General features: G+C 35.2%; 1 protein-coding gene across 1 annotated transcript in view; it reads right to left on the minus strand.

Annotated features, from left to right (window-relative positions):
- Nucleotides 1-27,958, minus strand: part of LOC123704091 (talin-2) — an 89,510-nt gene that overhangs the window by 61,018 nt on the left and 534 nt on the right. The window contains exons 2-7 of the mRNA XM_045652358.1: nucleotides 14,867-14,996; nucleotides 3,698-3,781; nucleotides 3,053-3,147; nucleotides 2,178-2,332; nucleotides 1,089-1,244; nucleotides 487-590 (exon numbers count right to left, since the gene is read on the minus strand). Coding sequence (XP_045508314.1) covers nucleotides 487-590; nucleotides 1,089-1,244; nucleotides 2,178-2,313 — 396 coding nt within the window. The 5' untranslated portion in view covers nucleotides 2,314-2,332; nucleotides 3,053-3,147; nucleotides 3,698-3,781; nucleotides 14,867-14,996. The remainder of the gene's footprint in view (nucleotides 1-486; nucleotides 591-1,088; nucleotides 1,245-2,177; nucleotides 2,333-3,052; nucleotides 3,148-3,697; nucleotides 3,782-14,866; nucleotides 14,997-27,958) is intronic.

The raw sequence follows: 27,958 nt of genomic DNA on the forward strand, positions 1-27,958 counted from the left end.
CATGTCTTTCTATTTATTTTGCAGAATTTTGTAGACAGGATTTATTCTTATTGTACATTTATTTGATTTATGACATAAATTCTAAAGTCAAAGCCTAGTAATTTCGTATTTCACGTATGAAAAACTAAATTAATAGCGCAACCATTATACCATAGTATCCCCTTACACACATGACTATTCCAAACAATTTAACCCAACAAGGGCCGATTTTACAATCCTTGGTTAAAATTTAACCGTCCAATAAAGTATTAGAAGAAGAAAGAAAGAAGAAAGAAAATACGTTTAATCACAAATACTTAACTAGGTACAATCTCTACACTATTACACGAACATTTTAAAATGTCACCTGTAAACTGTCAAATACAGACAATTAGAATACATTTTTGAAAGGGTAGTCTAATACATTATTGAATATATAAATAAGTTTTAACCAAGGATTGAAAAATCAGCGCTTAACTAAACAGAAATACATATTATAAAACTCACCAATCCATATTCATCATAGTTGGTGATACCAATCTTAGTGCAAATCACCACCATGAGGTTCGCTACCACTTGACTGTCATCAACTAGCAGTGTCTTCACCGTACCTGAACAAATATTTTAGCTTACCTACATTTAAATCAAAACTAGATAAAAAATGCTTGCAAATTCACCCGCATTTTTGGCTTTTTTTAAATACAGAGGTTATAAACAATTCACAAAATTAAAAACACAGACGTCAAAATATTTTTCTTTGTGGAAATTATTAACGAAAAAAGGAAGATGTTTTGCTATTTTAACCGACTTCAAAAAAAGGAGGAGGTTATCAATTCGGCCGGTATATTTTTTATCTAGTCAAATATATACACAGGCACTTTCTTATTCCTACTTATGACGATCATCATATTGTGATCATGATGTAATGAACATCATGTTTCGTTTCCATTAAATTTCTCTTAAAAAATGCGACCAAAAAAATGCAACATAACATTTTCTGTGGTCACTCGATGGTTATTTGCTTTCATTTAGTGTGAAACTTTTTACTTATATCAAATACTCTGAAAACAAACATATTTCGTTAAACATATTATACAAAATCCACTAACCATCCAACATCCGGACCCTCAGGTTCCTCGTCTTCTTATTATACTCGAGCAGATCCCCGTTCCTGAGCATGTAGTAGTCGAGGCTTCTAGAGGCCTCCAGCCAGATGCCTTTCTTGTTGTCCTCCTCGGAGGCGAGGAAGAGGCCGTACTCTTTTGCTGTAGGGAAAAGAACAATTGCTTACAAAACTTGTGGAAGGGAAAATATAATTCTTCTTTTTAAAAACATAAGTTTTTCTGAGTAAGTATAGTCTTCTTATAATATAGGCCATCCACACGTCTGCCGAACAACGTGACAAACAACGAACACATAGGGACGTCGCTATACAGAGAAGCGAGAAAGAAATAAGTACATCTCTTTTCTTCGTATAGTGCTGTCCCTATGTGTTCGTTGTTTGTCACGTTGTTCTGCAGACGTGTGGATGGCCTATTAAAAGTACGTGTCACTTTTTTTATCCGCAATAAACTCCAAAACTTCTGAACCGATTTTAAATTTGATTTGCATCCCGTGTGGTGTTTTAACTAACTTCAAAGATAGGCTAGGTTACATTTCAGTTTATAGTCACAAAATTATTATTTGATAGTCACAATTATATGTTCCAAGCAATCTATACTAATATTATAAAGCTGAAGAGTTTGTTTGTTTGAACACGCTAATCTCGGGAACTACTGGTCCGATTTGAAAAATTCTTTCGGTGTTAGATAGCCCATTTATCGAGGAAGGCTATATATCATCACGCTAAGACCAACAGGAGCGGAGCAATGCGGGTGAAACCGCGGAGCGCTAGTTCTTACATGACGACCTCTGCTGACTGGATCGATTATTCAATAGATTGTGCTATTTTTCGTGGCCCGTTTGCCGAACCTAAGAGTTCCTTTTTTAAGCTATTGCATCGCTTCTATCGCGGGCCTTGAGCGCGGGGACCGAATCGAGAAATTCCGTAACGAAAAAAACCTCACGCTCCCCACGGGGACGGGCGGAGGTGTGGCTTGAAGGCATAGCATGCAATAGCTTTACCGCGGCAGTCCCCGAGTGCCACACGTCGTTTCTTTTTCCTTTTGTGATTTGGACACCTAATAAGTGAAACATACCATCGCTAGTGTTCGCCTCCAGGATCTTCTCGCGTATGATGCGGCACGCGTCGTACACGGTGCTCGTCGGGTCGAACTGTATCGTCTTCACCACCTTGCCACCCTCTATCGAGATCTTGAGCGATAGGGATGACATTTTGGATAGCGATGTGGGTCTGGAACAAGGGAGAAATAAAATTTTTACATTTTATCATCATAGAGATTGTCGTAATTAAACAATGTCGTCGAAATTTTGAAGTGAAAACTCCAGTATCGTTGTGATTTGAACGTGGCCGTGGGTGAAACGAACGTTCACGAAATGCCGTTGGCTTAAGAACCACAGGACAGTTCTCTGCCATCATTATTATGTAAAATATTACATTTATATGATTTAAAAACAACTACAGCGTTTCTTGCCTGCTCCTTTGTGTAGAAACTGCTCTATCTGCTCTATCGTTTTATAACACAAAAATATCCTGCATTTTGTGGTGCAAAAGCTCCTCAAGTTGCATTTTCTAACTAATAAATCCTCAGTTAAAACACAAAATTTGTCAGCAATCTAAAAATTTTTAGTATTGAAGTAATCCAACCTAATTTAGTTAAATGTGTGTGTGTGTGTTTTTTTTTTTTAAATAACTTTTCACTGCAGTTTGAGCAATAATACATCCACTGTCAGCAAGGCATCCTAAGACAACCACTGAAAATCAGTGTATTGCACTGAGTGGCAGGCCTATTGTGGAATACATTATATTTAAGTTAGATTTAAGTTTCTTGTTTCTTTTTTTTGTATTTTTGGTATGTATGCAAAATAAACGTATTTTCATTTCATTTCATTTCATTTCATTTATATCACTATATTTATACAAAACTGCTGTATCATTTCCGATGCAACCCACCTGTGTATAGTAGCTGTGCGAGCTGGCTGCAGCCGGGGACCGTCCCCGCTGGGACCGCTGAACGAGTGGTGTCTTTGGCGATGGGTTTTTGTTTTCTGAAATAAATATATACATTGTAAATAACTTCATTATTGGATACATAGTTGTATGTTTAACATTTGTTATGGTGATCGATTTTCCTTTGTTATAAAAGGTGATCAGACAATGGCCGTGGGCCAAATAAATATTTCTTGCCTTTCGATTATTATAATATATAATACTTACAAAATAATAATTATTAATTCCACGAAACATAAAAATAAGCCTGCTAGCTGTTCCATAAATATGTACCTAATATAAAAAAAGAGTGTATGTACTTATGTACCTACACGCGTTAGAAGTTATACTTCTTTGGCGTATGGAAAAAAATACTAGAATATACAACTTGAACATAGTTATCAATTTTCATACCACCTAGAACTAACTTCATGCTGTTAAATTTAGATGTCGGTGTGCGCGCTTTTCATCGTAAAAATTCACTCAAAAAGAAGTATAACTTCAAAAACCTGGTACTACTACTATTACTAGTTTCCCGACGCGGCTTTGATTGCGAAATATTTTTAGATATTTTTTTTTTATTACAATGTTATGTACATTAACACATACAGTGTCAATCAGCCGACTCCGCTCGTCCGGCGGCCGGTGGAGTCACGCGGGCGTGTGCGTTTGCGGTGCGGGCTCGTTTGCCACCTGCAATTAATAGAGATAATATTAATTAAAATTACAGAACACATTACAGTTGAGTTTGAGTTCGAGTTCGCACTCATCTGTCACACACAAAGCGAGCCGCGTAAACATCGCGGACGCGGAAGACGGCCGGATGAGATTAAAAATAAAATAAAAACAACATAATATGTATGTCGCAGTCATCTGATTGAATCCGCTATTTGATTGAACGACTATCGCGTTAATTGGATGACGACAGAATTTACTTTTTCCAAACGTCCACAAGACGATTGCGAGACGACGCGGACGGACGGAACCTTGCGGAGCTCCTATTCCTGTGTAGTTAAAAATACAACCGAGCCTAACACAACCTTTTTTCAAACCAACGACTATGCTAAATTACGTTCAGTCAAAACGTTTAACGTTACTTTCAACAAATTGAAAATTATCCTTTAGTCATTCAGATAAATATCATCATTCAATAAAGACGCTAGCCATTCAATCAAATAGCAAATTCCACCAGCTGACTGCAACATATAACAATAACAACACGCGAACAGACGCGCGTAGCTAGAGCGGTGACTCACGCGCAGATTTTATCCCGTCAATGTGAGACAATAAGCTATATTTGTACGTTAAATCATTTTTATTAGCTGTTCGATAGATTTTAGATTAAAATATATATTGTAGGACATTTTGTGATACACCTGGTTTCATCACAATCTTTACGAGTTTATAGTCAACGTAAAATATTGGGAGAGTTGTATAAAATAACATTGGAAACGTAAAATATTAATTTGTAGAGAAGACCATTTTATTTCATTTATATTGATAGATACTATATTTTTTATTCGTTTGCATGCTTTCGCTTGTCTTGAAAAATGACCGACCGAAATATTTCTATAACTTCCTAACTCAAGAAAAAATGGACGAAATCAATAAATAAATATTGTTAAATACATTATAATATCATATAGCGTGTGTTAAAATAATTAGTACTCTATAACAAGAAAATTTACAACAAATAAAACTAACTTCTTTCTCTATTCCCGCAAATAACGAAGCGATCTCGCGAGCGACATGAGGCGCCGGACACATGAAATAATATGAGATTGGAAAGGAACCAAGAAAAACAATGCTGTACTGTATTATTGTTTTTTAATTCAACAGACAAGCTCCATATTGTAACATCACGATTTCTACTAGCCAAGTAATATTATAAAATATACTACTTGGCGGTAGAACCTTTGCAGCGCAGATTATATGCTAAAATGAGGAAGAAATATGTTAGGTAACTACATACAAAAATAGATAAATATCTTTCGGTTTTATAATATTTGTATGTATGCTTGAATAAGTATCTATAATATTGGTATGTATGTTTGAATAAGTATAATATCATCCTATAACTCGCACTTTCGTTCGTGCTGTAGCTATGTGGATTAAAAATAACCACAATAATCGTCTCACATATCATAACCTATTTTCACACAAACTTCAAATAAATCAACAACTCATAATGTACGCACCTATACGTATACAATCAGATTCATGATAAGACAAAGTACCTATATACCTACACAAATAATTAAATAAATAAAGAAACAATAAAAACAACTTGTTAACATTCACACGATTTAATAAACAAAACACCTCTTATAAAAACAAATTCCTACATAAAAAAACAAATATGTAAGTAACTAAAAACAAACGGAAGCGATTTCTAGAAATAGAACTCATTTAGTCACACCGACTAATTAGTTGTGTTAATAATAACAATATAGACGGCGAGTTAATGACATTTGCTATTTTCATATGTATGGAAAATATTGTTCAAGTGGTTGTTACTTTATAAAGGGAAAATATAATAATTTTGAACTAAAAACTCAACCGCTCTCTTATTCTTCTTCAGGTACGATATAATAAATGTTCAGTATACGCCATGGAAATACTCAAAAATTACTGAAACGATTTTAGTCACTCATTATTATAGTAAATTGATTGCATATCAATTTGTATAATTCTCTTTAACTTATTGAGCCCCGAGCGGCCCGATCTAACCACGACACAATAGATTTTCTATTGTGTCTGTGATTCCGGGGGCTGAGTTATTACACTGCGTATAGGTAGTAAACTAGTAACACTGAGTAACACAGAGGAATCAACTTGACTTCAATTTCAAATAATTATGAAATATAGTTTAAAAGAACTAAGAAAACATCCCTCTTGATAAGTGTACAAAGTTTAAATTAAATCTGTCCGTTTAAAGTCAATAAAAATCGAGTCTACAGAAATGGTCACCTACAGGCTACACGGGCCTACACCGTACAGGTGAAGCCAACACAAGCGTTTTAAAACAAATTAAAATCACAGACTAGATCTGATCTGCCCCATCGAATCCCATACAGTCAACAAAACAGATCTAGCCTACACTTCCCATATAGCTTTAAGAATTAATTAAAAACCTAAGCAATAACCATACACATTATGACTGACAGTTTTGCATAACTGCCCCATCATCCCCACGATTCAACACAGAGGAATTTTAATAGATCGCTATGGGATTGACACTCAGACGTTTTGCAATAAACTTGTTGAACACCACGTTAAGGGATGATGTATGGGAACCATAAAAAGTCTAATGGCCTATGGCTAAGTGAAGTGCATTTGCAAATTGCGAAGGCATGTTTAATTGAACTGGGTTCAATTTCGGGGCTGATGATGAGGTAATAAATATATAACACTAGGATTAGCTCGTGGCTTCACTTGCGTTGACCGTCATTTGCATATTGAGCATGTGATGTAGCGCCTATCATAGTTACACAACTGCGCAATAAAACAGAGTAGGTACTTTGTTTTTTTTTTTCTGTTATGTCATATAATTTTATATTTATAAGACTACCCTAACTTTGTTTGACTCTTTTTATGTTTGACGATTACGCATACTTAGATGAGTTAGATGTATTTAGTCAACATTAATTATTAAAATCTATTGCTCTGTAAATCATTCTTAGTTAAATTTAATCTTTTTGAGAAATATCCTAAACTGAAATAAGAATAATGTTGTGTTAAATTTAGATAGAAGACCTCGAATCGAACTATCTCAGTACCTTACAACAATATTATCATCGAAGATCAAGTTCTCTTTTTCAATATTTATAAACAAAAACCTCAATCTCAAATTTGCAAAATACATATATATTTATATCGTCCAATATAAATTCTGACGTGTTCACAGCACCGAATTATCACCGCCCATTAAACCGCATCAGAGGGTGCATACGCGTTTAGTGTTTATCATAAAAAACGTCACACCCCTACGCGTAAACTTTAATATGAGTAAATGTAAACAAATGAACGTTAAAATATACTGTTTTATACAATATAGAATAACGTCTATAATAATCACGTAGGAGATAGTTTAAAATTTATAAGCTCCTAGCATTCGCCTATTTATGAAGATACATTATTTTATACCTACAAATTGTTAAAATCAAGGTTCATTATCTGATTACACAAAACGCGAAAGACATGTCTGTGAAAGTTGTTTCCCGTAATTTTGTCCGAAGTGAAACAGAGCATCATGATTTAAACCTGAAGCATTTTGGCATAATATAATAACATGTACTTTATTTTTTCCGAGCTAAACAATAAAAAACAAAACCTCTTTTCCACAGTCAGTTAAATCTCCACACTTGCATACAGATGCTCTCGATTTATTCACCCTTTCTCGTGACAAACGGACGCAAGTTTTTCACATTACTCGTATCACTTGCGTCCGGAACGTTTTATGTTATGACACTAAAACTTAATCTTTTAGAAATCTTTACCATGTTGAAGAAAAGGGGGATGTTTTTTGAGTCTTCGTTTAGCTATGCTATAGCCTCGATATAAAAAGTACCTGAGAAAAAAAAATATTTGAACATTTCTAAGTATGCGGTTAGATTAATTATTGTTGAAAAGTTTGCAACTTCTATGTCAATAACTCAATAGATTATTGTTAGAAATAATAAACGAAGTAAAAAAAACTACCTATAGACTAATCAAATTAACAAAGATAGTACCTACATAGGTAAATAGTTAAGTACTTATTCCGCTTAAAATTGTTATACACAAAACGATTTAAACAAAAAAAAATCAATACAAAGACAGCCATCGCCGCGGCACTCAGCTAGCTTGCACTCAAAACCAAAGACAAACATTGTGAACATTTCAATTTTCCAATTTCCTATGAAGCACGCAGCCGCGTGGCCCACAAACCCGGTTGCCTAGCAACGCTCCCGACGCACCGTCGCCAACGACCCGTACACAGAATACAAGCCATAATCAACCTTATTACAAGCGATATTAAGCATATTTTCCAAAATTACCTATTCCAAGCGAACGAAGACAACAGATAATCGACCTTATAAACAGCTAAATTAAGCACATTTTCCAAAATTATGGAATCAATGCAAAATTGCGTCACGGGAAAATATATTCAAAATCAATCGGCTTATGACACACTTTTTATTGCAATATTAATTTGCTTATATCGATCAAGTACTTAACTTCTATTTACGGAGATTCGCTGTAACAATTTAAATGAACAAGCCGTGTAGATAGCAAAATATCACACGCGATACTGTATCTTATCTGTGTTTAAATAATAAAAATACATATTGGTATTGCAAATTCTACGATTCCGTAAGGAAAGGTATGTAAGTAAGGCACTATACCATATAAATTTAAAATATTTTGAATATAAAAAAAAACAAAAGGACATCTAAACGTGAATGATACCGCTAAATGCAAAACGTGCCATATTTTGCTTGTTTATTTTTGAAACAATATCAAGCAAAATAAATATTTTTATAAGTCCTAACCTGACATGGCATACAATAATGTTTTAACATTATTGTATGCCATTTTATCAAATTCCACTTACATCAAATAAATTTCGATTTAAAATGTGACGAAATAATAACAACGTTATTAATTACTACATACTTTGGTACATAAGTACAAAAATCTTCAAGACAGAATCCCAAACTATCACCTCAAGTCTACATAACCATTAACAAATATCAATTATTGATTATAATTCAAATACCACCCCCTCCCTCCCTACCTACCTACCCTACAACACAGCTATAAAAGAATAATCCGCCTATAAAAGTTTAATCCATAATCCGTTGAAATCAGCACAAACACGGTGTGCGCATGCGTCAACATTGAGGCGGGATCGATCACTCCGGCGCCGGCTCGTCTGCCGCCTGTGCGTCTGTCCTTCTCTGGGATAGAGGTTACAGGCGAGACGGGCGGCAAATTGGGCGTGGCTCCTTGGAATGGATCTAGGGATACTTCGAGAAAATTCGAAGACATTTTTATTGCAAAAAAATCTATTCAAACTCAACCTCAAAGATTTATTCATCCAACTAGAATTACTTTAGGAAGCACTTTTCCATCGTGAAAATACGTAATTTAATATTTACCACATTTATTGTTATAAGACAATAATTAGGTATAAATCTAACGAAGAAAACATCAGCTAGAAAAATGTATATTATGTAAACTGATACATATTGTGAAGAATACATTTAACGACGCAATAATCTTGCTGTAACAAGGCACATATAATTAAAACAATCCACATCAACTAGGGAACAGCATAACATAAAAAATCAATAACGAATAAATCATAAATCGTGAATTAAACACGCACAATAAAAAACAAAACGTGGAAGCAGAGTTCGATGACCGCAACGAACCTAATCATCTTGCATTATCAACAGCAGATACCGCTGATAACGGTGGTAGGAATAAAAATAATATAGTGATATGTGATGTAGTCGATATAGCACCGGATGCCGGAAGTCGGAGAGGGAAATCGGATAGTCTGTTTTCTATTAGCGAATTAGGGGACATCGAGTGGCCAGCCGGGGTGGATACGGTCGACGTTTTAACATAATGGGCCCAATTCACAATGGGCAGCGTTGGCCCAACGAATATTGCCCGTACGGCGATTATGAATAAACATATGCAATGACGGCCAATCTTCACTATCGTGATTGCCTCTACTCGCCCAACTCTGCCGGCCCATTGTGAAAAGGGCACATTGTATTCGTTACCAGGGTGTGATTGCAGGGATTTAACTTATTCAGCTGAATTTGATGATTTGAGTGTCCAGTTTAGCTCTTTGATTGTTATAGAGCTAAAAACATTGTGAAATACTCGAATACATATAGGAATATGCATTATTTATTATCATTAAATAAATAATGCATATTAAAAATACAGTTAAAAAGTCGTAATAATTAAGATTCGATTCGAATAGAACAAATAAAGTTTATATAAACATCATTATCAATTATAATATGGTCGGATCTACGAATCATGAAATGAGATAAAAATCCATACTGTTTGCAGTGAAATATTTAAGATAATAAGTCACGGTTACTTCTTATCGGTTAAACAACCGAATTTTGTTTGTAATAGTACAACAAAACTTGTTTGAAATTTAATCATTTTTAGAGACAGCGATCGAATCGGATACCATTTTCAATAAGTACATGATATAGATGATGATCTTAAGAAACCGAATACTGCTATTGAACAAAAAACAACAAAACCAACGAACGATAGACGAAACGACAGTCATGAAACCAATAAAGAGATCCATCAATATCGAGTTAACGTTGACGATTAACAAATAGCCAATCCAGAGGACAAACAGCGCGCTAACAACGCCAAACACGGCGCTAATGTGTGGGGTGGTCCCGGGTCCGCTAATCAATCAACTCGGCCCGTTACAATCAACGCCGCGGGACATAATGCGCCCCCGCGGCGGGAAAAGCCGATCTGGAGGAGCTAATGAATGACGTGAAAGTTGGATCCGACTTGATGTGGAATAACTTGTGTTTTTATCACAATTGGGAAATAGATTTCGATGTGAAATGTGGAAAGTTGTAATTTTTAGATAATTAAATTTTACAATACGAAGCAAATTGAACTAAATCAAAAGGTAAATCATGTAGTCATGAATACGCAGGTTTATTACTTTCTAATTTTTGAAATAATTTTAAATAAAAATACGAATGGAATTCATTCTAAAATTGTTATTGAGTTCAAGTAGAAATTAGAAACATTTTGCGTTTAAATAAAATGTTAACTGTTGTGTTTTTGTAATGTAAATGTAAATTGTAAAGACCTCATTTTTATAAGCTCATCAACCCAATTCTTCTAGCAAAATTGAAAAGGTTATAAGTACATGTGTTAATAGCGAGTAGTGATATATATACCAGATATAATTATTAGAGTCTAATACACGAGTAGGGATATAATACTTGGAAATAAGCAAATTAAAAGATAAATCATTCTTCATCAGTAAGCAGTAGACTACCTACCGCGACCGTTTCAATCAAGTTTCTTTCATAACAATCTCTAGATAGAAAATAGCAATGGTCTCACTGAATCCAATGCAAATTTGGCCCCGGGGTGTCCCTCCAATCAAACGGTACTAACGATGCGTAATCATGGGCTACGCTGCCGTGCAGTTTACAAATTAACAGATTAAACTTATGAAAGAGACAATCTAATGTGATAGGGCAAACTTTATGAATTCAATCTCTTTACAAGGTTCTATCACTTTACTATTTAACTTCTTATGTCCCAACTTTGAAGACAGAAATTTAAATTCATACCCATGAGATATGAAATAGAATTCGTATTACGTTGCTTAAAATACAAGTTATACACAGAGTAATACATCAAGGAATAAATACTAATTTTGATATAAAACTTAGATACATTTTGAATAAACAACAATTTCTAGAAATAAGCTTCACTACTATCTACATCAAGTAAAACACCTAGTGCATTAACCTAAAATTCTCACGTATAAAAGCACGTTTTGAACGCACAAATGAAATAAAACGTAGATTCATTCATAAAGATGAAGAGGACGCTACGTGGAATGAAATAGTAAGTTTTGAGTGGAGCCTGAAACTGAAAGCGGAAAGCTGAAACACGTGACTTACAAGTGGCACTTACCTCGACCGGCAGCAGCGTGTCATCTCGCCGTCTCGTTCCCACTTTAAACAATACTATATTCCTTCTCGCTCTCTCACTCCCTGCTAACCTTTCGGTTTGAATTAGGAGTTCAAATTCTATTCACGAAGCAGAAACGTAAGAAGAATTCAAAATGCAGATAGATATTTGTGAAGATTTATAAGTGCGGGATCTAAAATGGGCCCTTGCGGTGCACCAATATGACTGTTCCTTTAAAGCGTTAAGGCAGAAGTTTAGACCCGAGATTGAGAGAGCGGGACCTCCGCCGCCGCGGACGGTCCACGAAGGAATGTTCCTCGACCCCAGCAACACGCGAGGATCTCGTACTCAGAACTATGAACCATCTCAAACGCTCATGAGGGGTCGCCTCGCGCACGCGTACTGGCCGTCTCCTGTCACCCTCGCACCCACGTAAAAAAGGGAGCCATTTGGGGATGATATTCGGAGGGTGAAAAGACGGTGAAAGATGGAAATGCATCTCGGACTACGCTCGGATTTCCGGCGTTCGTGATTTTGTTTATTGATTCGCATCGAACCGAAGACGCCACGCTCTCAGCCTGCCGTGGGAGTTATTAATCCCCTTATCATGTCACGAATGAATTTACTACCGATGAACTTCGGCCGACAGCAATAAAAATGTATCATCAATTCTATCTGATGCTCTTTTTATATCGCCGGGGTAATTGCGACTCGAAGTTGCGCAACTAGTAAATCAACTTTTATTATTGTAAGAAAAACGTTGTCCCCCAAACGAAAACAGATTTGGCAACAAAAGAGTACTAAGTGCGGAGCGGAGGCGGACCAACAAAACAGATGAAAAAATAAAAATAAATAAACAGTTCAAACCGCGATTAGAGTGGCAAAAGGGTGGATCGTAATTTACGTAGTGAACTGACGAACAATTATGCATATTATTTAGGTAGCGTAGTGCGTCGGCGTGGAAGTAATACGTGAAGACGTTAAGGGGTGAGCGCCGTTGACAGTTTGATTGTATCAGACGCGTTGTTGATATCAAAGGGTCTCCGGCGGCTGAATGCCGTGCTTTTAGCGGTTGATGATATAATTGTGCCATTTGTTAAGAAAACATTCGATAATTCAACATGATAATAATACAAGAAACATAATATACGGAAAATTATAGAGGGGTAATGGCAAGGGATGACAAACGTCGTTGATTATTATACAATGCATCAAGTTAATTAGATAAAATAGTCAATACAGACAAACATACAAATACTGCATTTATAATTAATCAAATAGATAAAGTTAAATAGGTACTAAATTGGCACAGCTCCATCCACAAACGAAATAGTTTATTAAGATAAATTAAGATAGTAGCATATTTTAAACAACTTCAATAACTTCTTTATCTTTAAGGACAAATATAAACGAAATAAAATATGGCCTTTGTTACTTCACAATAAAGTATCTTTCCATGAGTGACAAAATTATTAAAATCGGTCAACACTTTTCGAGCCTATTGAATACAAACAAAAAAATCATTCCTCTTTATAATATTACTGTAAAAAATTATTTAACTATATTTTGACTAGGGGATGACCTATCTGAACTATGTACGTTTCGACACAATTTAAACATTGCTTTGACAAGCAATTTGCGCAAACACTACAACATGGATGCACTTGAGATAGTGTCATGAGGAATTAATTTTGATAATATTTATCTTTCATTTGGATACGGTTCTCAATTATAATCATCAGTCCGTTCTCCTTAACACATATTTACATAATCTATCTTTCTTAATATATATAAATCTCATGTCACAATGTTTGTCCTCAATGGACTCCTAAACCACTTAACCGATTGTAATAAAATTCGCACACCATGTGCAGTTCGATCCAACTTGAGAGATAGGATAGGTTTTATCCCGGAAATCCCTTGGGAACGGGAACTATGTGGATTTTTCTTTGAAAACGCGGGCGAAGCCGCGGGCGGAAATCTAGTACCTATATATGCATCGATAGAGATAGTTCAAAATCTCGATACATTTTGCAAACTAAACCATTTATTTCACTAGACTTCGTTTAGAAGCATTTTTGGAATGTCACTGGATTGTCACTAAGGTTATATTTACTACAAAAAGCTGTGATATATGCATTATACATTATGTAAGCTACACATGGATCAGTTAATTTAATTATGTGCCTTTTAGTTCAACATGTATCTCCTCGTAGAAGTTTGTAATATAATAGATCAAGTTATGGACAATATTGTAGTGTTTAAGGAACAACACAATATTTTGACTGACCGGTTGGCTTGGTTGGTAGTGACCCTGCCTTCCAAGCCAGAGATCGTGAGTTCGATTCCCATCCGGGGCAAATATTTGTGTGATGAACATGGATGTTTGCTCTGTGTCTGGGTGTTAATAATCTATACAAGTATTTATTTAAAATTGTATATATGTATGTTTATCAGTCATCTGGTTTCCATAACACAAGCGGCGAAAGCTTAGTATGGGACCAGATCACGCCGTGTGTGAAAATTGTCCTAAAATATTTATTTATTTATTTTATTTATTTCTAAATATTGGTACTATCATTACACTATGCATACAGAAAGACATACATTTATATATGTGCAGTTTTGACAAACGGTCCCAAAATTTCGAGCATTTACATTTTCCTAAAGTTTTTCCAGCTCACGTGATGCCCCTTGGTTTTTTAAACAACACCATAGTTCACTATAAGCACAAAACACCCTGCTGTGATGTAAAATCGTTCGTGCCATGACGTCAATGTGATTTTTTATCGCAAAAAATGTTTTTTTTTTAATCTGTGTTGTTACTTGCATTGGAGTTGATGTTCGTATTTTTGTTTGTCACCTCAAAACTTTCGAATGCGTATACCGATTTTGATGCTACTTTTTTTTAGATTGTGCTCCATTTTCACCAAATTTGGTCTAGTTTTGACATCTCAAAGGCGGTTAAGTTTATTATTAAAAATGCTCAACTGCGCTTATGTTTTGCATGAGCATATTTTTTACTTTAAATAGGTATTATTAGGTATAATTACTTTAATTAATTTTAATAATGATACTCACTTAATAATTTCGGAATTCGTTAGTTTCGTTCGTTAGTGTTCTTCTCTTCTATTCTACTTGTAGGCACTTTTTACTCTTAAGGCACTCTGTTTGGCGTGTTTGTATGTCCGTCTATTTCACATCTCAATACCTGAAACAAATTTAAACAAGAGCTAAAAAAATAAATTATCGATTTTATTGATGTCTATAATAATGTCAAATTTATGTTAATTTAAGATTGAAGCTAAGAGCTGAAAATCAGTTTTCGTGATCTGATAAATTTAAATTTTTATTTACTCAGTTTATTATTTATATCATTTCACGTAGAACATATCCTGTTGTAGGTGGTTGGTAACTTATTAGTTATCTATAAATAAACAATAACAAACAATTAATTAAAAACATAGTAATTAAATACATTATCACCGAGTCTAATCAAATAACATATAACAACTAACATGTACCTAGGTGATATAAATGAAAATACCTACAATACACATTCATAATGTCTTATATTATTTTCGTGTGTGTAAAAAATATGTATGTTTGATACTGTTTCACGCAAAAACAGCTGATCGGATCATACGATTATAGTCAATCATCATCTTCTCACTACAGAAAAGATACTTAGTTCTTAAATGAATATAAAACTGACGCCACAAAAATAAAAACTTAATATACATATAGTTAAAATACCTATACGAAAAAGAAATAAGTTTTTAATACTCCCCATCGATAAAATTTATTCGATGTCAAAGTTGAATTATTAAAGTTTTTACCACGATTATTAAATGACCACCACTTCTAACGAATAAAATTTCAGAGCATAAAATTATCTGTATATTTTCAGGTTGTATTTTCATTGAAATATTTAAAACATTTAAATCGTATATAAATTAATACAACAATGTACATATTAGGTTAATTCAAGTTGTACCTAATCGATATAACATGCTTTCATATCCACATCAGTCACATTCAACTCATATTTTATTATCAGCATCACACCATACATCACACCAATACCACCTCTTTCCCAATTTTAACATCCCGGTATCACCCATAACTTTAAACACACACACAGCCAGCAGGCGCCGATCTCCCCGGGGCGGCGCCGCGCCGTCCGGGCGCCGGGCCCCGCCGCCGCGGAGCCATTTATGTAACCCGGGAAAACATATCCGTACCGGGGAAAGCGGGCTTGTTTGTCCGCAATGATAAGTAACTAGTTTTTCGCGGCTTGTCTAAAACCTAATCACTGAATGTTTTAAAACAAAGTCGCATTCTCTGTACCTAGGTATGCTTATTACGTTTTTTTTTTTAATATATAGAGTGATTCAAGAGATAAAGTGATAAATACTTACATAGGTACATAAAAAAATGTTAGTAGTCAATTCCGCTGATTTGTTTTATCTCGTTTGAAAAATATTAAATAATCTATCTTTAAGGTCTTTGAAGGCTTTAACTTCAACTATTTAGCAAAAATACATTTATAAAAAAAATTATGTGGATTTTTATACAGGGTGTAATCGTTAAGTGTGCACATGCTATTTTTAACTATTACAGATAACAAAAAACTTTAAACCGATATCGAAAGACCTTTACCTAATGAGTAAAATGGCTGTAATAAATTTTTAAAAATAAAACGGGAAATATAAAAAAAAAAATATATCTTAAAACCATCCCATACATTTAGTATGAGATATGAATATCCCATGTACATTTAATATGAAAGATTATAGCTTTCTCTTACTTTATTTGGTTTTCTGCTTTAATTACTTCGCAAATTTGAATTTACTAAATGAACTTCCCATTTAGAAACTTTAAATAGAGCTCCTCATGGTATTGACTATTGTACAATGAGGACGTCATTTCGAAAATCTGCTATGAATACAAAATGTATGAGAAATCAAATGTATGGGAGCGTTTAATGTAACATTTTTGGATATTTCTCGTTTTATTTTTAAAAATTTATTACGGTCATTTTACTTATTAGGTTAACTACTTTCGATATCAGTTTAAAGTTTTTTGTTATCTGCAATAGTTTCGGAATAATCGCTTGTGCACTATTAACGATTACACCCTGTATAAAATGCAATCTCTTTTAATTTTTAAAGTACAGATGCTTTTGCATGTATTTAATAACTCAGCCCCCGGAATCACAGACACAATAGAAAATCTATTGTGTCGTGGACCGATCGGGCCGCTGCGCTGGGGGCTCAATGGGTTAAATCAAACTTAAAAACAAACATACTGTATACATTTAAAGTTTACTTTGAATTAAATACTATTTTAACGGATTTATAACGCGATTACTTCAATTGATAGTTGATATATCTCGAACACATTACAAACGAGCGACCAGTCACAAATAAAACGCGATTTAATTTTAAATCCATCAATACTCAAATTCAAATGACCAATCATATGTGATGCATAAAAACTGTGCTAACAATTAAATGTGCACACGCCGTGCACATAAACACATTACAAACAATGTTAAATAATTCATGTCGCGTAAACCGGTTACATTGTCATGCGCAAGAGTCGGTGTGGCACGCGTGTAGTGCAGTTTTAACTTATTTTATTTTGCACACTTGTGGTGCGCCCCTGCTTTTCCCGTGGTACATTACATAGCCAATGATAAGTAAAAAAGTGTAGATAAGTTACTCTGGGCATTTCTCAGGCATTTTCCGGGGATTTTCCAGGCATTTTCCGGACATTTTCACGCATATTCCGGATATTTTCCAGACACTTCCCAGGCATTTTCCGGATATTTTCCGGGAATTGCCCAGACATTCCCAGGCATTCCCAGGCATTTCCGGGGATTTTCCAGGCATTTCCCAAGCATTTACCGGGCATTTTCCGGGCATCTCCAGGCATTTTCCGGATATTTTCCGGGAATTTTCCGGTCATTACATAGGCATTTTCCGGATATTTTTCAAGAATTTTCCGGTCATTACATAGGCATTTTCCGGACATTTCCCAAGCATTCTCCGGGGTTTTCCAGGCATTTTCCAGACATTTTCCAAGCATTTTCCGGATATTTTCCGGGAATTTTCCAGGCATTTCCCAGATTTTTCCGGATATTTCCCAAGCATTTTCCGGGGATTTTCCAGACATTTTCCGGATATTTCCGGGAATTTTCCGGTCATTACCTAGGCATTTTCCGGACATTTCCCAAGCATTTTCCGGGAATTTTCCAGGCATTTCCCAGGCATTTTCCGAGCATCTCCAGGCATTTTCCGGGAATTTTCCGTTCATTACCTAGGCATTTTCCGGACAATTTCACGCATTTTCCGGGAATTTTCCGGAAAATTTCACGCATTTTCCGGGCATTTCCCAAGCATTTTCCGGGAATTTTCCAGACATATTCCGGATATTTTCCGGGAATTTTCCGGTCATTACATAGGCATTTTCCGGACATTTCCCAAGCATTTTCCGGGGATTTTCCAGACACTTTCCGGGAATTTTCCAGACATTTGGAAATTACCTGGAACACATGGAAATTACCAGGCATTTTCCGGACAATTTCCCAAGCATTTTCCAGGCATTTTCCAGGAATTTTCCAGACATTTTCCAAGCATTTTCCGGATATTTTCCGGGAATTTTCCAGGCATTTCCCAGATTTTTCCGGATATTTCCCAAGCATATTCCGGGGATTTTCCAGACATTTTCCGGATATTTCCGGGAATTTTCCGGTCATTACCTAGGCATTTTCCGGACATTTCCCAGGCATTTTCCGGGCATCTCCAGGCATTTTCCGGACAATTTCACGCATTTTCCGGGCTTCCCAAGCATTTTCCGGGCATTTCCCAAGCATTTTCCGGGCATTTTCCAGACATTTTCCGGATATTTTCCGGTCATTACATAGGCATTTTCCGGACATTTCCCAAGCATTTTCCGGGAATTTTCTGGGGATTTTCCAGACACTTTCCGGGAATTTTCCAGACATTTACCAGGCATTTTCCGGACAATTTCCCAAGCATTTTCCAGGCATTTTCCAGGAATTTTCCAGACATTTTCCAGACATTTTCCAAGCATTTTCCGGATATTTTCCGGGAAATTTCCAGGCATTTCCCAGATTTTTCCGGATATTTCCCAAGCATATTCGGGGGATTTTCCAGACATTTTCCGGATATTTCCGGGAATTTTCCGGTCATTACCTAGGCATTTTCCGGACATTTCCCAGGCATTTTCCGGATATTTTCTGGGAATTTTCCGGTCATTACCCGGGCATTTTTTCGGACATTTCCCAAGGATTTTCCAGGAATTTTCCGGATATTTTCCAGCCATTTTCCACGCTTTTTCCGGACAATTGCAAGCATATTCCGGGAATTTTCCGGGCATTTTCCAGTCATTTTCCGGGCATTTCCAGGCATTTTCCGGACATTTTCCAGGCATTTTCCGGGGATTTTCCAGACATTTTCCAAGCATTTTCCGGATATTTTCCGGGAATTTCCCAGGCATTAATTACGTTATTACGTTACTTATTACGTTTATTTAAATTAATGTAATGAGTAAAATGGCCATAGTAAATTTTTAAAAATAAAACGAGAAATATCAAAAAAATTAACTTTAAACCCTCCCATACATTTAGTATGAGTTATGAATATCCCATGTACATTTAATATGAAAGATTTTAGCTTTTTATTTCTTTTTTTGATTTTCTTCACGTCATTTCGAAAATCTGCTATGAATACAAAATGTATGGGAAATAAATTGTATGGGAGCGTTTAATGTAACATTTTTGGATATTTCTCGTTTTATTTTTAAAAAAATATTCTGGCCATTTTACTCATTAGGTTAAGTACTATCGATATCAGTATAAAGTTTTTTGATATCTGCAATATTTACGGAATAATCGCTTGTGCACACTTAACGATTACACCCTGTATACCTACCTATGAACTGAGAGGCCGAATTGGTCAAGGCATACGCGGGGGCGGGGGTTCGAATTCCGTCATAATGTCATATTACGTCACACCGCCCAAAATTGCCGTCATCATCGAAAATATTACTAAAATGTAATTTGTTTTAGAATTCTTAGAACACTTCGTTAATTTCTTTAGTACGGAAAAATTTTAGGATATTATGTAGATATTAATTATTTAAGTAATGGAATCTGTTTTTGTTGTAATAGGCAAATATTATAATCTGTATTTTGGTTATTGTATAGTCTGTATGGTATCACTGTCAACTGCAATTGTCTTTGCCCCCTTTCTCCTGTCTCTGTGGTTCGTGGTGTAATGTCGTGTGCGCACAATGTAGTTTGTAATAAAGTATTATAAAAATAAAGATAATTTATCAGCATCCACAAGTTGTGTTTCAATATACAATTATTTCAACAGTTATGAACCAAGTTTTGAACACAATTGATAGAAAATAGTGACTTAGTACATTTTTCTAATTATTTTAATATCATTAAACTCTGACAAATTCGCGGGCATCTCCTAGTCTTCAATAAAATCAACCTTTCACTCATAAGAGATTAAAAAAATAAGGGCATGTTTATGTAGTAGTAAAATAAAATATGAGGGCAATGTCGAAACGGACCGTCAAACAACGTGCATACAGCCTAATTATCTTATCTAGTTTTCGCTTAGTTTTCGAAAAAAGTGAGAAACAACTGTTGTAACTTTGTGAAATGATATAGGCTATTTGATGCTATTATAATTGTTATGAAACTTTACTGTTAACAATTATTTTTTTTTAACATCTATGTATGCAACTTGCAAGTAGGTACTTATGTTTCAAGGAACAAAATATAATGCCAAAAAAGCTTTGCTTTTACCATTTAAAGTCGAAATACGATTTTTCAACGTGAACTTTTACACGAACCAAAATTGTTGCAACGTAATATTCGGATATTGAATCTGCAGAGCGCAATACATTATCAAGGAACAAAGCTACGGCCTGAAACTAGCACATACCTACATTGATTAGCGCTGTTTCCATCATGCAACACGCATCAGTTACGTCAAGTAGTCCAAAAACTAACGCCTAATTCGGACACAAGAGCGAAACAACCAAAAAACCATAAAACAATAATCATACAGCAGAATTCATGAACGTTCCCAAACATTATCGTCAGGAGAAGGATGTTATGAAAGAAAAGCTTATGAAAAATGCGCCGAAAAGGAAAATTAACAGCTAACTATTAAAAATTCATTTGTTTGACAATACATAATTTGCGCGATGACAGGACGTCTGACGGACGCTTTTAAGCAATATCTGCCAGACAACCTTTGAATCAGGATAATAATTACTCTTAGTAAGTTATTTAATAAACTAGCTGTCCCGACAAATGTTCTGCCTTTCTCTTTTAGGGGTATGAAAATTCGCAGACCTATCCGACGTGCACACAAAATTTCATGAGAATCGGTCAAGCCGTTTCGGAGAAGTTTAACTTCAAACACCGCGCCACGAGATGTATTAAAGTATTAGTTATTGATATCCGATGATAATCGTCCCAATTTCAAAGAATTTAGCTTTCCACATCGATACATTACCAAGTATTAGGTACCTTACACCGTGCCCCGTGGGCGCGCCCTCACGACACCCACGAAGGGCTTAGAAAGTTGTCACTTGCTGTATCACATAGTTGGATAGCCCTGATATTTATAATTTTTATATTATATGTTATATTGTTTAGGGAATTTTAGTTTGAGTAGATATAGGTATGCATATTGTGTCAGAAGCTTCTTCTTGTTAACCGACTTCAAAAAAAAGGAGGAGGTTATCAATTCGGCCGGTATATTATTATTATTTTTTATGTATGTACACCGATTACTCCGAGGTTTCTGAACCGATTTACGTGATTCTTTTTTTGTTCGATGCGGGATGGTGTCGAATTGGTCCCATAAAAATTTTATTCGGATAGGCCCAGTAGTTTTTATTTTATGAGCGTTTTTGTCTGTAGGTATTTGTAAATTTTGCAAGTGCAAGTTTGAAGTCGGTTGTTTTTAACGCAGTTATCACTATTGTTAAATATTATGTACCTATAACGAATAGAAACAGTGAGCAAAGATGCTTAAATTGCGTAAAAGAGAATAAGAACAAGAAGGAATTCATAATACATGCTTGTAAAATAATATTTATTTGCTCATGAGTGACATGACGTCATCAACCTTAGTTCCAACTATATTATTTATCACTAGCTTACCGCCCGCGGCTTCGCCCGCTTTGTCTATAAAACCGAATAAATTATATACTAAAACTTTCCTCTTGAATCACTCTATTACAAAAAACCGCATCAAAATCCGTTGCGTATTTTAAAGTTTTAAAGATTTAAGCATACAAAGGGACATAGGGACAGAGAAAGCGACTTTGTTTTATACTATGTAGTGATTATTAAATTATCAATAGTTATTATCTCGTAAACAATGTTCTTCCTTGAATATTCGTTTTACTTTAATTTACAAAAAAACATGAAATTGACACTATTTCCAAACAAGTTTGCTTTTTTACTAACAGAATAAGATCGCAGTTGTAAACCGGCTAGCCATGTCAATGCAACGTCCGTGACATACAAACAGATAAACAAATATGGTAAAAAATGTTTGTAATAAATAACCGTGTATAAACAACCATTCCTTCTCATATCCTAGGTACATGATTTTTAAGCTATTGCATAGCTTTTATCGCAGGCCTTGAGCGCGGGGATCAAATCGAGAAATTCCGTAACGAAAAAAACCTCACGCTCCCCACTCCGACCGGCGGAGGTGTGGCTTGAAGGCATAGCATACAATAGCTTTACCGCCCCAGTCCCCGAGTGCCACACGTCGTTTCTTATTTTTTAGATGGTTGCATTTAAAAAAAAATATTTTTTTTCTAGACGGTGGTAAGAAATCAAAGGTATGAATACAGTATACAGAAAACAATACGCATGGACCATCTAGAATCTGTCCTTGGTGGAACGACTGTCCACCATATAAAGACACTAGCTTTCCGCCCGCGGCTTCGCCCGCGTTTTCAAAGAAAAACCCGCATAGTTCCCGTTCCCGTGGGATTTCAGGGATAAAACCTAGCCTATGTTACTCGTGGATAATGTAGCTTTCGAATGGTGAAAGAATTTTTCAAATCTGCCAAGTAGTTTCGGAGCCTATTCAATTCATACAAACAAACAAACAAACAAAAAATCAAACCTTTCCTCTTTATAATATTTGTATAGATGTATAGATAATTGAGTTGGATATAACAAAAGAACATCTACACTAGCAATATAAATCTGAATACTGTTTGATTGCGCTAATTTCAAGAACTACTGGACCGATTTTAAAAATTCTTTCACCGTTGGATACCTATGTACGCGATCCCTGAGTGCTATAAGATCTAAAGAGATCTAAGATCCACGAGCGAAGTCGGGAGCTTGTGTTCTATAAGATTCCAAATTAAAGGAAAGAACATATTACTTGTGGCAATAAATATTTTTTTCTTTCTTCTTTCTTTCTTTCATTTGAGTCTTTTTGTATTTTGTTATGATAACCATTTAACATTTAATTTGTATTTTGTTTCATTATTACATATTATATTATATTCTTGTCCCAGTCTTATTTTTATGTTTTCTTTCCCTGTGTTTTCTCCGTAAAATTGAATATGTATTCTCATTATTGAACCGCAGTATGAACATGCCACCAATAATAATCAATGGTGACACATCCCAATACGAAACAAACATACAATAATTAACAATCCAATAATAATACACAAAAACAGTACAACTACGTCATCTCCATTGACTACTTGCTGACCTATTAACGTAGCCTTGGAGATTGACTCATTTACCGCTTAATATCAAACGAGTATGTGCAACCTTGTTTTCCCTAAATAATTGTGAATGTGTTTTAATTTAGCTCAATAAATAAAGATCAAAAACACGCTGTAATTATTGCATTGTCACCGATCCTTGATAAGTGTACAAAGTTTGAATTGTATCTATCCGTTTAAATTGGGTCAATATCGAGTCTAAAGAAGTCTGTTACATACAAACATACGAACGTTCACTCAGGAATAAGAGCTAGCGCGCACGAGCAACTTTTGTCTCCGCAACTATTTTTTCTCTCCCATCAACTCTATAGGGAGTTGCGTCGCTACGTGCGCGCACTTTCTTACTAACCCATAAAGTTGATGGGAGAGACAAAATAGTTGCGGAGACAAAAGTTGCTCTTGCGCGCTGGCTCGCTCTCTCCGTTTCATGTCTTTTTCGTAAGTAGGTACCTACCTAGATGTTTTTTTATTCAAATTCAAACAAAAATCAAATCTTTTACTTTTAAAAATAATAGTCAAGGCAGATTACTATGGCCTTTGCGCACCTATTCTAAATAGCAAAGAAGATACCGGAAATCAATCTAGCTGTAGCATAATTAAACCAGCAACATTGCCACCGACAGGAACCTAACACCGTTACTTTCGCGAATTGTTGATGCTCAGAACCTGATGTTAACAACGTTCGTTATACAAACAGAAAGAAAGAAAGAAAGAAAGAAAGAAAGAAAGAAAGAAAGAAAATAAATTTATTTGTACCGATGCACACTAGTAAAAATAAAATAAATAAAATTAACTTATAACTAGTTACAATATACATGTGGTTTGTTGAGTGTCACCAAACACTTTTCTTATAGGAGGACCATTTATTAACCTATCCGATGAACATCGTAGGATTGGCAAGTATTTCCAAACATTCATCTATGCCCACTGAAGTAGCCACATTAAAGATGTAGCAAGAATATCTATTACCGTAATATAGTTAATTAAATACCGAAAAATTGAGAATTGGACCTCACGATCAGTCATCACGCTAAGACCAATAGCAGTGAAGCAATGCGGGTAAAACTGCGAAGCACAGTTTTTTCTATAATCATTTCAAACCCCATAAATATCATCATGTGAATATTTTTCAATTTACGCAATATTCCATACCTAAATCGTTTCGATAACCGCCATTTTTAAGTCGGTTTATCACTCAAGCCTTTCATATGAGTATGAGTTTGTTCAAAAACTGCTGACCAAGGCAGTTTGTATCATATAGCGATCGCGATATTGCTAAAAACAGTGGCTTTGATAAAATCAGGTCAAGTGCAAGCGCGTGTCAGACATAGTGATGTTATGTTTTCTTAGTATTAGCGTATTATGAGCAATTCGTCTTTGGGAGAAGTGTAGGTATGCGCAAAACCGCTGAATCGATTTCGATGAAATTATTATTCATAGCGTTTATAAATTCCGTTTATTTTCATTAAAATATAATTATTACGTATTTTATGTTAAAACTAGCTGTGCCCTGCGGTTTTACACGCATTGCTCCGCTCCTGTTGGTCTTAGCGTGATGATATACCTATAGCCTATAGCTTTTCTCGATAAATGGGCTATCTAACGCCGAAAAAATTTATCAAATCGGACCAATTCCTGTTCCTGAGATTAGCGGGTTCAAACAAACAAACAAATTCTGCAGCTTTATAATATTGAGTTTTAATTAAAAGGCAGTTCACTTTTAAACAAGAAAAGTTTAGCGCCGTTTCTCAGAAGCCTTCCGAACCGGTGGTTAAGTTACGTAATGTGATGTAAGACATAATACGCAATGCAGATTACTTATGGGCTTTAATTTATTTTGTAGCAAGTTAATTCCAATAAAATGAACCATTTTTACATTTACCAAATACCGCTGTGCGCTTACAATTTGCTAATAACATCTTCTTAAAAAACTCAATAGGTGTACCTTTTGTGTATTACCTATTTAGGGATGTATTCCTGGGGTATCCAACATATTATAGCCTGCAGATAGCCTATATTTCACAGATCTTTACAAAAATATAGACGTGTCTGTGCTTTGTAAAACGACGACATAGGTACATACCTACACCAGCAAACAAGGCTCGTAAGTCCACAGGCTCTCCTACATATCCTTAATAATATATTCTCCTTATGTTTACTCAAATAATAAGATGAACAGCATCCCAACACGCTTCCATCACGGAACTTGTGAAATTAGGATTCTAAATATAGTTCCGACGGTAGTTTATAGTTTTACTGTGTTCTACATACACCGTTGTTGCCTTTGTCGAAACTGATACAAAACTGTTTGTACTACATAAATTAAAGACTAACGGATTTTAAACGCGATTTATTCATTACTAGCTTTCCGCCCGCGGCTTCACCCGCGTTTTCAAAGTAATACCCGCATAGTTCCCGTTCCCGTGGGATTTCCGGGATAAAACCTATCCAATGTGTTAATCCAAGTTACCCTCTATATGTGTGCTAAAGTTCATTGTAATCGGTTCAGTACTATTTGCGTGAAGGAGTAACAAACACACACACACACACACACACACACACATCCTAACAAACTTTCGCATTTATAATATTAGTAGGATACCTAAGTACCATTTTCAATATGTACCTTACAAGAGAAAAAACCATATTTAACTACAGTCTCTACAAAGATGTAACAACCAATTATGGTCAAGTCATTGAATTATACTATCAATGAACGCTGACCATGTTGGGTCTGCGTTGGTGTACATAGCAAAATAATGTGCCAATATATGTATAATTTTACTTCCTACATAGTTATTATCTTTACTATTTGTAAAGACTGTTTGATTAAGCTAATCTCAACAACTACTGATTTCAAATTGTAACATGTTTTTTGTGTTGGTTCGTCCATCTATTGTGGAAGGCTATAGGTTATATATACGGTGATAATAATATGACCGATCGCAGGTAGGTGTAACTGTCTATTATGAATAACACAGTATATTATCATAATTGACACAATAAACAGTAAAATCCATAATATTAAAACTAATAAAACACAAGTGTATCCGGCATATAGAAAACTAGCTATTCCCTGCAGTTTTACCCATAGTGCTCCGCTCCTGTTATTTTGGTATTAACATGATGATATGCAGTGGTGGCTCAGTGGTGAGACCTCGGACTTCGAATCGATAAGTCCGGGGTTCGAGACCAGGCGAGCGCGCAGGAAATAAATTGATTTTTTCAATTTATCTGCGCATGTTGTAACATCACCACTGCTCGAACGGTGAAGGAAAACATCGTGAGGAAACCGACATGTCGAAGAATTAAAAAGTTCGACGACATGTGTCATCCGCCAACACGCACTTGGCCAGCGTGGTGGATTATGGCCTGTACCCTCATAGGAGGCCCGTGTCCCAGCAGTGGGAACGTATATGGGCCGATGATGATGATGATGATGATGATGATATATAGCGTATTGCCTTCCTCAATAAATAGGCTATCTATAACCGAAAGAATTTTTCGAATCGGATCAGTAGTTCGGAGCGGAGCCACGCGGGTGAAACCGTGGAGCGCAGCTAGTAACCATATAAAGCTATACTTAGTTAAATTGTGCAAAAACCCAATATATAAAATGACGGAGAGAATTCCAAAAATATCACTTATTTAATACATTATGTCATTTTTTAACCTTGTTCATCAATAGAAGGAAAACGTAAACATGATGATGTAAATGATCTTGAAATAGTTAATATAGTTTCTACGATATGAGTTTAAGTTGAATTTATTAATTCTTGGAAAGATGTTACTTAAATATTGTGAATTTGCAAATAATTTTCAGTAACTAATGAAATTTTAGAAACTAGCTACCTTAGTAATTGCTAATTATATACCTCTTTCCATATAGAAATATAGTTCCACTTTTTATAATTGGGATACCTTTTATTTGGTGTCTAGAATCATAATATGATATACCTACAATATTATTTCATAATTGATAAGGCAATTTATCTTCTAAACGTTTAATTGAATTACTAACGACCCTCACTCGATCGTAACACCTAAATTTACTTTAGCCTTTTTAAAGTTCGTTTTTCTACAACTGGTGCTATTTAGAAATCTGATGTCATTATTATATGGGTTTATGTAGGCGCTAGCAAGGCCATGACAAATTTAGTTATTGTTTAAACGAATTACTTGGAAAAATTAACTTTTACAACAATTTATGGCAATTTTATCACAATTACCTAAATGCAAGTAAAATGCGAAAGCTCCAATTATTTTTCAATTTGTATAATGTCAACAATAAAAATTATTTAATCGACAGGAAATCAATGAATGAGAAATGTACCAAAATTGTTTCCC

This window comes from Colias croceus, chromosome 28 (assembly GCF_905220415.1).
Source record: "Colias croceus chromosome 28, ilColCroc2.1".
Taxonomy (NCBI): Eukaryota; Metazoa; Arthropoda; class Insecta; order Lepidoptera; family Pieridae; genus Colias; species Colias croceus.